The 13,745-nt window shown below is 48.0% G+C and overlaps 1 protein-coding gene across 3 annotated transcripts in view; it reads right to left on the reverse strand.

The window, feature by feature from the left end:
- Positions 1 to 2,069: 2,069 nt before the first annotated feature.
- Positions 2,070 to 13,745, reverse strand: part of KCNN3 (potassium calcium-activated channel subfamily N member 3) — a 173,804-nt gene continuing 162,128 nt past the window's right edge. For 2 of the 3 annotated variants that reach the window (XM_059901997.1, XM_059902016.1), the window contains exons 6-8: positions 9,032 to 9,159; positions 8,228 to 8,297; positions 2,076 to 2,659 (exon numbers count right to left, since the gene is read on the reverse strand). In XM_059901997.1, coding sequence (XP_059757980.1) covers positions 2,363 to 2,659; positions 8,228 to 8,297; positions 9,032 to 9,159 — 495 coding nt within the window. In that variant the 3' untranslated portion in view covers positions 2,076 to 2,362. Of the gene's footprint in view, positions 2,660 to 8,227; positions 8,298 to 9,031; positions 9,160 to 13,745 lie in introns of all 3 variants that reach the window. The other variant, XM_059902006.1, reaches the window with a different exon arrangement.

Raw genomic sequence — 13,745 nt, forward strand, 5'->3', positions numbered from 1 at the left:
TTGCATGCCATTTGTTTGAAACTCAGATTAAATCCCTATTTGTGTGCATGTGCACATACACACACACACACACATCACAGGGTTACAAGGGGGAATGGGAAGGGTGACCAGGAATTAAGAATTGAGGGCTGTAGGTTAGATGACTGGGATTGGCACGCTCAGGTTGACCTGTCAGTGCTCTTCACTTCATTTCTTTGTGAAATGAACTAACGCCACAAAGAAACTGCATGGTTATTTCATCTGCTTGTTGGTCTGTTTATATGTTCAGCTGTCACTGAAAACAGGAGCACCATTCCTGGGACTGGTAAAAAAAGGAGAGGGATCTTTTAGATAATCAATAGTTAAAAGAACAAGCAAAAAAATTTTAAAGCCAGCAGCAAGTGTGGCATCTATGGTGTGCAAACCAACCAAGGAAAATGCCCAAAGGAGTTATCAAGATAAAAATGAGGGCATCAAGGGAACAGCACAGCAATGAAAAGAGATATAAGAAGAGGTTGAACAAGAGACCAGATCTTCTTGAAAGATTAGCCTTTCTAGGGTGGTCTACCTTTTGCTGCCTGATGATTCCCTTGTCCTTAGAAGACCAGACCCAGTGTTGTAGAGGAAAAGTCTTCACAGCTAGACGCTGCCTTTGGAAAAGTGGCGATGTCCTGTACAAAGTGAAACCCAACAGGACAGCCATCCACAAATGAAACCCTTCTGTTTTACCCTAAACAGATGAAATATTCCCTATAGTATGATTTAAGTCCCCACAAGCAGACGTCAAAGACCTCAGAATGAGAAATGTGATGACTAGTATGATGGTTTTCACATCCCAAACATTATGCATGGTTAGATGATGGAGTGCGGAAAATATCATGCATCCCCATGCCCTCTCCTCACAATGCCTGTCCTACACTGGATCTGGATGTTTCTGGAGTCCCTTGGAGTTTGAGATGTATTACAATAGTTTTTGCACCAGGATTAACGTGGCACAGCAGGAACAGGATACTGACAAATCCGTGTCACCTTATCTTACCCACAGGGTTCCCTAAAGGCTCCCTTTATCCTCATAACCTTACACTTTGAGGTGGTTTTAGGTCAGGTAGAAGGGACCAGCTGGGCCACTCACCGTCGCTTCTCCCAGCTCTCAGGTGAGGCACTTGACCCCTTTGCGCTCCTAACATCTGGGGCTGTAAACCTGTTGCTGGATAAATATCACTGAGCAAACCCCCCAGACAATACTTCTATTCATGCAGGTGTCCTGGGGTCGCACCTGTTGGTGCATGTGTGTGCACGCATGCACAGATCCCGCACCCCTTCCCTCACACACATACACCTGATCAGGCGCTCCAGTGGAACACAGCTTGTTTGGATATAAGATGAAAACTCTGCAGAAGCTGTTATTTTTAGAAGGCTGCTTATCTCTCCAGAATGCCAATTTTGGCTTGTCATTCATCTCAGAGCAAGCATGGTGCATACCCAGGGCAAAGCACCCTGTTTTGTGTTTGAAGCAACCTGCATCTTCAGTGAAGCTCAGGACGTGGCCGACACTGGCAAACTACCTGAACTGACAGCACCCACATCCCGACTCAGACCAACTCAACGTGCATTTAGGGAGTGCCTACTGTGTGCAGGGTAAGGTACCAGGTCCCTCTTTATTTGGGTCAAGTGCAAACCAGAAAAGACCTGGGTTGACTGTGGGATGTGTGTATGTGTGTGTGTACATGCACACGCTTGCAAATACACGGGTTTATATGGGTATTAATATTGGATGGAAAGTCTGGCTTTTTATTTGTCTATTTTTCTTTCGGTCTAAATTTTGTTTTATGACTGTGTGAGGGATGGTAGGAAAGCATGTGTGTCTTGGCAAAAGCTGTGGGCAGCTCTCCCTTTACTTTGTCATCCAGGGGCTTCCTTAGACAGAAGGAACGCAGACAGGCGGGCTGGAGGACCCCGGGGTGAGGAACCCATCCCCCAAGCCTGACACCACGCCCTCCCCCCACGGGATCCTCCTCCGGGCTGGCTTCACTGCCGGCTACTTCAGTGCATCTGAACTCCCACCCCCCCCCCACGTGAAGACCTGAGATTGAACGTGGGTGTCTGTTCTCCACCAACTGTGCCGCAAGGGCCCTACCAGAGGCGTCGTTTCCTGTCATCTCCTCTTCCTGCTCCCGAGTAGAGGCACCTAAACAGAGATCAGATTTCTGGTTTCAAGGCATATCAAACCAAGCACGCTGAATGAACATGAGTTAGTTAATTAGCTCGGTCTCTCTTCTTTACGTTCCCTGGTCTGAATGTTCCTTGATGGCAAAGTGGCCAGGAGAGAGTTGATTTGCATCTTCAGACCTATGGGTAATGCTTCTGAAGTGGGGAGTTTTATTTAGCAACTGCTTGAACTCGTGTAAGGGGTTGGGAAGGAGGTGGAGCTGACCCCGATTGGGCTGTCGGAGAGTGGGGTGTGGGTGGTGCCCACTGCCACGCTGACGCCCCGGGCCTCTGTGAGGGCAGACAGGAACTGCCGCTGCTGCTGGCGCAGGGTGTCCGCGATGAGCAGGGGCAGGGAATTGACGCTGGCGGTGAGGTGCTCCAGCTTAGACTCCAGACTGCCGATTTGTTTCTCCAGATCTTCGCTCCGATCATTGAGTTCTGTGATTAAGTCATACATGACGTTCTGCATCTGTTGGGAGAGACAGGGAGACGACAGGTCATTGCAGAGGAATCTGCAATGGGAAAAATGAAATACTCCTCCAGATTACACTTGAAACACAACTCCTCCAGGGATCAACTTCCACACCGGCCGTGTCGGATCTGGCCAAGGACAGAGAAACAGTTTACTTTCTTGAAGACTTGGAGGTTCAAATGGCACAGTGGGTTTTTTTGTGTGTGTGTTTTTGTTGTTGTTTTATTACAAAAATAATATATATTACTTATAAAAATATATTAGAAAATATATAGAATGGAAAGGCAGCACTTTCTTCTTAACTAGAACAAGTCCCTAAAGTGTCCTCATGTTCTTACTGCGTCCAACCTCTCAGCTCAAATGGCAATGGCACCTACTGATGAAAGAGACGGCTCTGTGGTGGGGAGCGGACAATGCAATAGACTTACCATTGGTAGGCCAGGGTTCAAGTACACGTCTGCCACTCACTAATAATGTGCCTTCCCTCATGCCCCTTAACCTCTCTGCTTGGTTTCCTTATGAAATAGGAGTTAATAATAACAACACATAGTTATAAAGCTGTTGCTACCCCCGCCCCAACTTTCAACACAGCAGCCAGAATGTACAACGTACAACGTAACTCACTCAGGACTGGGCCGTAGTGAAAGGGAGCTGCCTCGCTGAGGTTACAGCCCCTCTCCTGCCTGGTCAATGAGGAGGGACATTGTCTCAATTTGGGACACCCCTGAAGGGCCAGTCCACCTCTGGAACTCCCGTGGGTTGGTCAAGGCCTCTGTCAATCGTATCACAGTTCAGACTCTCCCTCTGCCCCATCCTGCTTCCCTTGCTCCCCAACAGGTGCTGTCCTGATGGTGCCCCCAGTAAACCTCCTGCTCTCGGTGCCATCTCCCAGTGTCCCAGGGACCCGCCCTGTCACCACTGCTCACTCCCCACACATCCCATGGCTGACAGCCTCACCTCCTCTCAGCCTCCCCTTAAAAATCATCTCCCCCGATGCCCTTGTTAATATGGCACCTTGTTCCCAGCCCTACTCCTGATCCCACTAACCCTGCTCAAGTCTTTTCTTTTCTTCATGCCACCTTCTAATACACTAGCTAATTTGCTGTTTCTTCCGCTTATTATTGTCTGTTTTCTCCCACTAGAAGGAAAGCTCCTCCACGGTGGGGACCTTCGCCTGTTGTGTTCACTGATGTGTCCCAAGGGCTTAAAACAGCATCTGGCACATAGGGGATGCTCAACTAACATTTTTTGATGGACAAATGTACATAAACATGCCTAGCAAGGGGGTCTGTCACACGTGGTTGGCACTAAAAGATGTTGGTAGAACTAATGCATGAATAAAGTGCTGGCACAGGGAAAAATCACCGTCCCTTCCATCCTTTGGCCAATGTAGGAGTTTAACTGATGGGAAAAGACCTTTTGCGCCACAAATTATTTCCATATACCTAGAAAGTTTCTCAGCGTTTCCCACCGAGACCTGAGTGGCTGAAGGAAAGGAGAGAAGACTCCCAAGGGGGCCCAGCCCAGGGCCTGCCTCTGGAGAGCAGGTGTTCCGGAAGCTTTTGTGAATGAACATTGAACAAGGTCGTGAGAGCAGGGGAGCAAAAATGGGGTACCTCCAGGGAACTGCCAATAAAATAAAACTTTAATGTAATAAAATAAACTTGTCTTCTGAGAGTTCAGTTATAAAACTAGGTCAGAGCAGCACTAAACAAAGGCAGCTCGTGCCAAGTGCACCATTTTCGGTCCTACGTCTGCTCTCTGCCAGTGCTCCCTGGGTCCATGAGAGGCCATCCATTCAGGCTGTCCCCACCTGAAACCTGGGCGTCATCCTCTCCCTCAGGCCCCGCATCTCACCAGTACAAAGTCCTGCCCACCCTGCGTCTAACTATCCCTCAAATTCAATTCATTTAATTGAAATGAAACCACTTTTGTTCCAACCGTTCCACCGCGGTTCTGACTCTCCTCTTATCAGGCAACTTTCTGGTTATAATTTGGCTTCCCGGGTTGGTCTGTAGAGCCCTTATCTATGTGACAGTCACATTTCTCCCTGCAAACTAACAAATGACATCAGACTTGGGAGCAAGACTCTTGGGAGACTTCATGCTCTCGGGTGTTCCTGTGGGCCAGGCTGGCGGTTGCTTTGTACCCTCCCAAACCCCACCTGCAGGCACTGAGGCTCTAGGGGCTTCTGGTCATCTGCCAGTGACACCCTGATCCTATTTTACCTGAAATTTCAAGTTACTCCAGGAAGATGCAGAAACCATTGGTGCCCGCAGGGGCCAAGGTAGTAGGGAATGAGGTGAACGAAAAACAAAGTAAAGGAAGGTGGCAAAATATGAGAAGCCAGAAAGGAGATGGGAGAAGCGGGATTGAAAATGTAGTGATACCTTCCCACCAGGAAACTAACTGGCTGCAGCCCCAAAGGGAGCCGTCACAGAGGTGGAGTGAGGCAGCTCTGCCTTTGCAAGGGCAGGACTCTTCTGTGGCCACCTCAGAGGACAGCGTGACTTTAGAAGCAAGAGTGTTTCCTTCATTAATTAACATTCACAGAACCTCTTCAAGGTGCATGTTCTTCCCAGAATGTACAACACCACAAATCTGTTTGACCGCAGGGGCACCCTAACGAGCTCTGGACTGAATCCGGGCCCCTGGGTCTCAGCCCCAGCGCGGCAGCTCTCCAACAGCCCGAACTTGGGATGGTCTCTTTGTTTCTTTGGACCTTGGTTTCCTCATCTATATTCCTAATCAGAACTACCACATGCAAAACCGTTATAGTTCACAAAGCATTTTCACAGATACCATCTTATTTGATCAGTTGAGCCTCAGATGTGGGGAATGATTTTTACACTTCAATGGAAGACACTGAAGCTAGCATATAAAGCATCCCAGCGTTCCCCCACCCCATCTCTGCCACCCTACGAGCGAGCTCTTCAATACAGCAAGTGTTATGTGGAGGCCACACACCCTTTTCTTAATCTAGAAAGGACCAAAGGACAGGGGTGGAAGGTGGTGAGCTGGGAGGACGAAGCACAGAAAGAAAAGGGAGAGAACACAGTGTTATTGTCTCCCCTGTTCTGTTGCTTGGTGACAGGATACCAGGGGGAATGGGGACCACTGTGAAAGATGCTAGGCTGCTGCCAGGACCTTGGCTGAGTCTCCTGGGAGGAAAGATGAAGACTGGATGGATGTCAGAGTTCACCCTCCCTGCAGGTCCCACACCACTCCCGGTAGCCCTGCAGACGCTTTCCCTTAACCCTCTCCTCCACACCCTTTCTTTCCAGGTAACTTGCTCCCAGGTTATTGATGGTTTAGTTCCCCGACCCAATTCACATGAGCCTCTTTCCAGTTCACTGAGTTTTTTGCTTCACCCAGTCTGCTCTGCACAGGGCCCTGTCTCTGTGAGAGGCGGTGGCTGGCACTGAAGAAACGCAGGCTCGAAAGTCCAGTGTGCCCGCTATTCCCAGGAGAACACCAGCCACAGCCTGTCTTGCCAGGTGAGAGGGGAGGCAGAAACATGGCTACCTGTAAAAGAAATATCTTGGGGCTTGTTGGGCCATTCCTGCACCTCCCAGCGTGGGTCCCCAGCCATGTTTGCCCTACCCGACCCCCCTGCTGGCCTCAGCTGATTGGCCCAAGGGTGGACACGTGACCCAAACTGGCCAGTCATCTCATCCCTTCTGAGAATTTAGAATTAAGACCAATAGGAGGATGGCCAATCGGTTTTGCCTGTGGCTAGAACTAGAACATGTACTCTCTGGATAGGGGCTTGCCATGGTCTCCCATGGAGACAGGGGGCATAGAAAGTTGTCAGGAGATGCGGGAGAGGGAGAGAGAGAGAATTGAAGCAGGCACTTGAACAGGAGAGAGAAGAGAGGGTGAGCAAATACTTTCCAGGGTGAGGGGCACTTGTAGGTAGTTCTTTCCTGAAGTCTGACCACATGCCTGCCTTGAGGTTCTGCCTGGAATGAGACTTCCTCATATCCTTATAATAAACACCTATATTTTAAAACCTACTTCCAATGGGTTTCTGATACTGAAACCCAAGAGTTTTAAGCAGTGCACCCAAGACCATGGGGGGCTCCCTTCTGCACTTGGGCGTTCCATTCACATCCTTGCCTCCTCCTGGCTCTCAGGAGCCCTGCACTCCACCACAGTGCCCCCTCCAAAGCACACAGCCTGTGGGCTTCTCCCCACCTGTGCCAGCCACACATTCCCTGATTGAAGTCCTGCCAAGCTTAGGAGGCCCTTTCTTTGGCCTGATCCCTTCATTGAACAAGGCGCCTGCACGTGGCCCAAGAACTGGCAATTCCTCTGATTGCACCATCTTTTCAAAGGGGGCTTAATTTGCCTGAGGGAGTTTCTCTTGCTTACCCAGGGAATGTGTTCCATGATGATAATCGACATCTGCTGGAATGTTCTGCCAGCCTGGCCCTGGGCTATACATTTGATATAAAATTTCTATCAAGAGGCAATGAGGGGGCTTCCCTGATGGTGCAGTGGTTAAGAATCCGCCTGCCAATGCAGGGGACACGGGTTCGAGCCATGATCTGGGAAGATCCCACATGCCACAGAGCAACAAAGCCTGTGCGCCACAACTACTGAACCTGCCCTCTACAGCCCGCGAGCCACAACTATTGAGCCCGTGTGCCACAACTACTGAAGCCCGCGCGCCTAGAGCCTGTGCTCCGCAACAAGAGAAGCCACCGCAATGAGAAGCCCGTGCACCGCAATGAAGAGTAGCCCCCGCTCGCCGCAACTAGAGAAAGCCTGCGCTCAGCAACGAAGACCCAATGCAGCCAAAAATAAAAAACAAATTAAAAAAAAAAAAAAAAAAGAGGCAATGAGGAGGAGGGGCTGAGGAGGGGAGGCCCTTTCTTCATTGGCGCCTACGCTCAGCTCTGCCAGCGGTGCAGCCTCCGATTCCTTCACTCCAGAGATTTGCAAAAGGAGAGAGTTCCTTTACAGTATTTACAGCAGTCCAGGGCCAGAAACGCAGAATGACAGTAGGACTCTCAAAGGAGGGCTCTCCTTTTTGGCATCTTCATGAGAAATAAAGAAATGCACCCCTCACCACCACCACCACCGATTTGGGGCCAGAAAAGCTGAGTTGTAAGGACTGGAGGATGCAAGAAAATGAGTTTGCAATTATAACGGCAAACCGGAAGGATCCTCCTAGGTGTGGCCCAGGAAGCAGCATCGCCATTATCACCATTTGGTCTCGTCAGTGTGCTTCACCCTGTGCAAACTCAGTGTACAGCTAATCAAGCAACACACCAAAAAGATGTAGTAGGTCAGCTAATTAAATCCCAGCAAAGACTGACCTGAGTGACTGAATTTAAGAAACGCATGCCAGGTTTTAAAAGTCAACAACACACACCAGTAGATTGCAAGTGTCAAGAACTCGAACCCAGATGATTTTTTAACAAAGGAGGAAGCAGTCTTTGCTTTCCTGGTCCTGCACTGTCCAGTTTGGCCAAGGCCAGGCCTTCACAGCCACACCTGAGAAATTGAGATGCCAGCATCTGAGAACCCTCTACGGGGTCTTCGGAGTTTGCCACTCACCTTGGAAAGGTCCACCAGGGTGTTGGCTTGGTCACTCAGCTTCCTCTGCTCCATCTTGACGCTCCTCAGTCTGCGGGAAAGAGTCGTAATAGCCATGCTCCTCAAGCGCTGGGCTCAGCCCCGCGGGCAGATTCCACACCCACATCAATTCATCTGGTTTTGGAACCCAGCCCAGGACCTCGAACATGGGTGACAACTGACCAGAATCAAGGGCTTGGCAGGTCCCCAAGAAAGCAAACTCTTGCCCCAACGCGTGCCTGCCTTCAGTCATTATAGTTTCCTCACCACTCTTCAGATCATTTCCCGGCTTCTATGCCTTTATCTAGGCTGTGCCTTCCGCCTTAAGTGCCCTACTCTAGGCCTTTCATGGTTTCCCCAAGCCTCCAGGTCAGAATAAATGTTTTCATACTCTACTTTTAAAAATCCACTATACTTTTTAAATACTTAGCTTATAGAAAGCACTGACCACAATTTGTTCTGCTTCCAGTTGTAATGTGGTGTGTGTGTGTGTGTGTGTGTGTGTGTGTGTGTGTGTGTGTGTAGACTATGAGAGCCCCCTGAGGCTCTTACCTAATTTTTACCTTCCATAGCAGTCTGTCCAATCCAATGTCTGGCAGTGGCAGGTGCAATAGGTGAATAAACAGACTGATCTGCGGCCAGTTCACCGCCCCCAGTGGTTGTTGAGTGGAAAAGAATGGATTTCTCCTGCTCCTCTAAGTATACAGGAAGATACTGATGGAGCTCTGGGGAACCCACCACTTCTAATTTGGTCCTCTGGTGGCTGAGCTGCCCCGGCCTACTCACTGGTGGATTGCTTGGAGGAACTTCCTCTGGTGTTTCCTGACTTTGGCGTGGTCAATCTTCTTTAGCAGCTTTGTGTGTTTATAGATTAGCCACGTTTCCCGAAGGACATTGGCTGCAGCATTCTTGATCTAAGGAAAAGTAAATAAAACAGGCTGCTATCAGGTAAATTTTCCTAGGTTCACATAACATGTTTTTTATGTCTGTTGATATAGTCTACCTTATAAGGAAATGATTCTGCAACGATCTTTTTCCTTAATGAAATCATGAACTCTTAGAAAGGATCATTAAAATTCATCTCTTATTAATCCTGTGTTGGACACAGTAGACTGGAGCCCGAAGTTGAGGGGTGGTTCTTGTCTCTTTCTTAATTATTTCAGGACTGCCTATCGACTGTTGCTGCTGATGCTATATTTAGATAGGCTACATTACCAAGACCTGGAGGCCTGGGGCACACTTTGAATAGATAAACATGTACCACTGCTGCCCTTGGATGCAGAGTTCCATGCTCTACGTGGGATTTCTATTTAGTGTACATGGTACATTTCTTGGATTCACAGAGTAAACAGATTTCCTATCAGCTAGAGATTTCATTTATTTATTTAAAAATTATTTAAAATTTGTATACCATTTTTAAAGGTTACTTTCCATTTACAATTATTACAAAATATTGGCTATATTCCCCGTATTGTCCTATACATCCTTGAGCCTATCTTACACCCAGTGGTTTGTTTCTCCCACTCCCCCAACCCCTATGTTGTCCCTTCCTGCTCCCCACTGGTAACCACTAATTTGTTCTCTTTACCTGTGAGTCTGCTTCTTTTTGGTTATATTCACTAGTTTGTTGTATTTTTTAGAGTCCACATATAAGTGATATACAGTATTTGTCTTTCTCTGTCTGACTTCTTTCACTTCAGCTGGAGATTTTACCAGGCCTCTTTGAGGAAATGTCTTTCCCACCGAATAGAACTCTAGGTATTAACAAGTCCATTGTTTCCTTTCCCAAATGGCAAAAAACATTTACACTGTAATTTCACATGTAAATGTAATTAGCATAAAACTGAAATCATTTCCAAGCAGTGTCTGAAAATCAGTGAAGATATTTTGTTGTGAAACCAGAGCTGCCTCTTTCCCAAGGCTGGCTCTTTCACTGCACTGCAATCACACATTTCAACATATGACGCTGTCATCTGTTGACATGGAAACCACTGATATCACCTGGCTCACGACAGAGCTGAGACATATCAATGGCATCCAGATGGCAGGGGACAAAGTTTTAATCCAAACACAGACATCTTCAGCAATTAGTAACAAGAGCAAGAGGAAACATTTCTTATTAAGCACAAGCTAAACAGATTTTTGATTAACCGTTCCCATTTCTGTCAGCCATGCAAACTGGCACAGGCCCACAGGCCCAGGGCCTGGAAGTAAGTAGGCCAGCCTAGTAGAAATCAGGTTACTAGCCAGAAAGGATTTTAATAAAATTGGAGAGTACAGGCCTGCTTCTTCAGACCGACATCAACAGATGGGACGTTGTTAAAATACTGAGACGTGTGGGAAGGCCTGGGAAACATTGTTTTGCAGGCTGATAACTTCTGTGTGTATGTTTTAAAAATTTATTACTAAGGCTGGATTACATTTTTCATTGGCGCTGAAGTGATATTCTAAAAGAACAGCTAGGTCTTCTCAGAAATGTCTAAGTGACATAAATACTGCCTTTTTGTTCAGTAAAAATCTACCGTGAAGATGGTTTTAAATGACTTAATTGTCCACCTTTGGTACTTTCTTGCCTGAAAGGAAGCAGGTGGTGGTGAGGAGAAGCTGGAAATGGTTAAGTGTCCAGGTGAGGAGGGGGGAGGTAGAGGAGGGTGTGGTCACCGGGGTTCTGTCCAGGGGCTGGAGTGGACATCAGCCTCCTGGCAAAAGAGGCAGCATAGAAGGGAAGGCTTTCTCTCTGTGGAGTGCCTACTCCTGCCGCCCTTCTGTGGGGAGAGGGCAACTTGACAGGTGGTTTTTTCAGTTTCCCTAGGTGCTTAGCCTCCAAGGAAAGCCTCACAGAAGAACAGGAGGGAAAAACCTGCCCAGCATGTGTGATGATCGGCAGAGCCCCAGTTACACGGGTCTTGTCTTTGGCACACTGATAGAGGCATGGAATGTCAGCGCTGATGAGCCTTTGACAACTGTCTCTGTGTTGGTGTGGAACAAACATTTGAAACTGGAGAGGCTGCAGGTGAATCCTTCCTCTGCCAGTTTAGGAGTAAGTGCTTAACTATCTATAAGAAGGGAAAAATAAATCCTTACCTTAAGGGTTGTTATGAGGCCCAAATGAGGCAATAACCATGGTGCTGATGGTGCTGAGGCTAAGAGTGAACATCTACCAGGTGCCACTTTGCATATGTGTAAACTCATTTAATCTTCACAACAACTCTCTCAGGAAGGTATTAATATTATCCCCATTTTACAGATGAAGAAACTGAGACAGAGACCAAGACCGTAAAGTGATAAATGGCAAACTGAGTCAATGTGGATTTAAGTGTTATAGAAACTATAAAGTACCATAAGGATACTAGTTATCATCATCTGGCACAAACCCCCACTGAAAATATGAGGAAATGACAGCTTCAGAGATAGAATGTGAGGGCCAGAATCCCACAGCTAGCTAATGGCAAAGTCAAAACAAGAGCCAGGTCCAAAAAGAGCATAAGGTTTTCATGTGGTCTGAAGAAAGACCTGACTGACTAGATGTCATCTCTACACAAACAAAATTATTTCCTGTTTTCCAGGATCAAGGAACTGGAAAGGACATTAGATTTGTTTTTAATCATCATGGCCCTCACTTAGCAATATGACAGAACAGGGAGTCCAGGTCCTGCACTTAACTTTAGCCCAAATATAAGGTACTAAAATCACAGCACAGCCTGGGTAGCTGAGCAAAGCAGTCACAGCATCTTTATGGGTTTGAACGGGAGGCCCCCGCGTATTCAGGAAAGCGATGTTAGATGCAATCCTTGGTGCTGACTCTGAATTAATTGCCAGCAAACAACCTGGCACCAAGCTAAGCAGATCAATATCTGCAAGAGAAAAAGAAATAGGCTTTTAACTGCATTGTGCTTTCCCACGTCGACAGTAAATGCTATTGTGACCAGGTTCTCCCTCCAATTCACCTGGCTGATTGTTTTGAGCATCGCCGGGGTGGGAGGCAGTTGAGGCTGTGTGCCCGCCCTGGGATTCACTGAGCTTCCACAGGGCTCCCAAGCACCACTCCCTGATGGGGACTTGGGTACCCACTGAGCTCTCCTAGTGGGCGGGGCGCCAGGGCCAAAAGATGCGCTTGAGGGTGAGGGTGGGAGTGGGTGGGTCAGGGAACTGGGAAGGACTGGGTAAGGTTGGCCATGATCCGATGGGCTCAGGGATGGTTAGAAGAGGGCCGTTTGTGCATGGAAGACTGGCTGTTTCGTCCCCCAAACCCATAAGCATACAAGCTAATTGTTTTCCGTGGGCCCATTCATTCTCTCCCAAGAATTGTATGCTTTCACTCTGACGGTGGCCAGAGAATTGGCTCAGTGACCTATGTCCTTCAGGGAGGGCTCTAAGATTCATGAGCCCGGGCAAGAAAGTCATCCAACTAAGATCTTGCATATAATACTGACAGCTAACATTCACGGAATGCTTACTATATGCCAGGCTCTATGCTAAACACTTTCTGTTTACATTGTTCCACTAGCCCTCAGAAAAACCTCACAAGGGGATGAATGATCATCTCTACGTTGGACCGTTGCGGAACCTCTCTGAGACTCAATTTTCATATTCATTCCTTCCCAAAACATTTACTGAGCCCTTACAATGGGGCAGATACTGTTTAGGAAGTAAGAATACTGGGATGCACAAACCAATAACATTTCTGCCCTCAAGGAGCTTCTAATCCTATGGGGACAGCATGCCCTGTGTAATATAGTGTCAGGTAATAAGTGCTTCAGAGAAAACTACAGCACAGTAGGGTGCTACAGAGTGATGCAAGTTCTCCCAATCTGTGAAATGGGATTGTGGTGTTGATTCAATGAAACACTTAGCACAGAGCCTGGCTGCACCGTGCCTCAGTACACAGTAGTTTTACTGATGTTCCTTCCCCCAACAAATGTCAGCTTCTTCCCCCACCTCCAGCGAAAGAAAACATAAAACAGAACACATATGTCTGTTCCTTGAGCTCTTGGCCGTATTATCCATGTTGACGACTTGCTCTGGCTGCCTCCCCAGACTTCGTGGAGGCTGGTGCAGGAGGAACATGTGGGGCAGACGAGGGGCGCCCTTCTTCACCTCCCCCCATGCTCCCAACAGCCACAGGGAGCCCTGGGAGAGAAATTCCAGGAGCCCTACTGATGGGCCCCCGGGAAAGAAATAGCATGCCCTCCGTGCTGCCAGGACTCCCTCCCAGGGAGAGGGAAGTTGGAGAGGAGGGCAGATCAGGCCTGGCAAGTGGGTGTGACTTCGACAACTTCAAGAAGTTCCAGGGGTTGAATTTAGATGAATAAATCTAAAGGGATGATAAAATCACAATCTGAGAGCCCTCAGGTCAGGCTCGTCTTCAAACACCTGACTGGTGTCCATTATAACCGGGGCGTCCCCTCTTCTCCATCCGCCAACCCCTCACTTCCCTCACCCTCACCCACACACACTTCCTGCTGGCTTCCTGCCGCTGCCATCTCTTTCATCTCCCCCC

Source organism: Balaenoptera ricei, chromosome 1, assembly GCF_028023285.1.
Source record: "Balaenoptera ricei isolate mBalRic1 chromosome 1, mBalRic1.hap2, whole genome shotgun sequence".
In the NCBI taxonomy this organism is placed as follows: domain Eukaryota; kingdom Metazoa; phylum Chordata; class Mammalia; order Artiodactyla; family Balaenopteridae; genus Balaenoptera; species Balaenoptera ricei.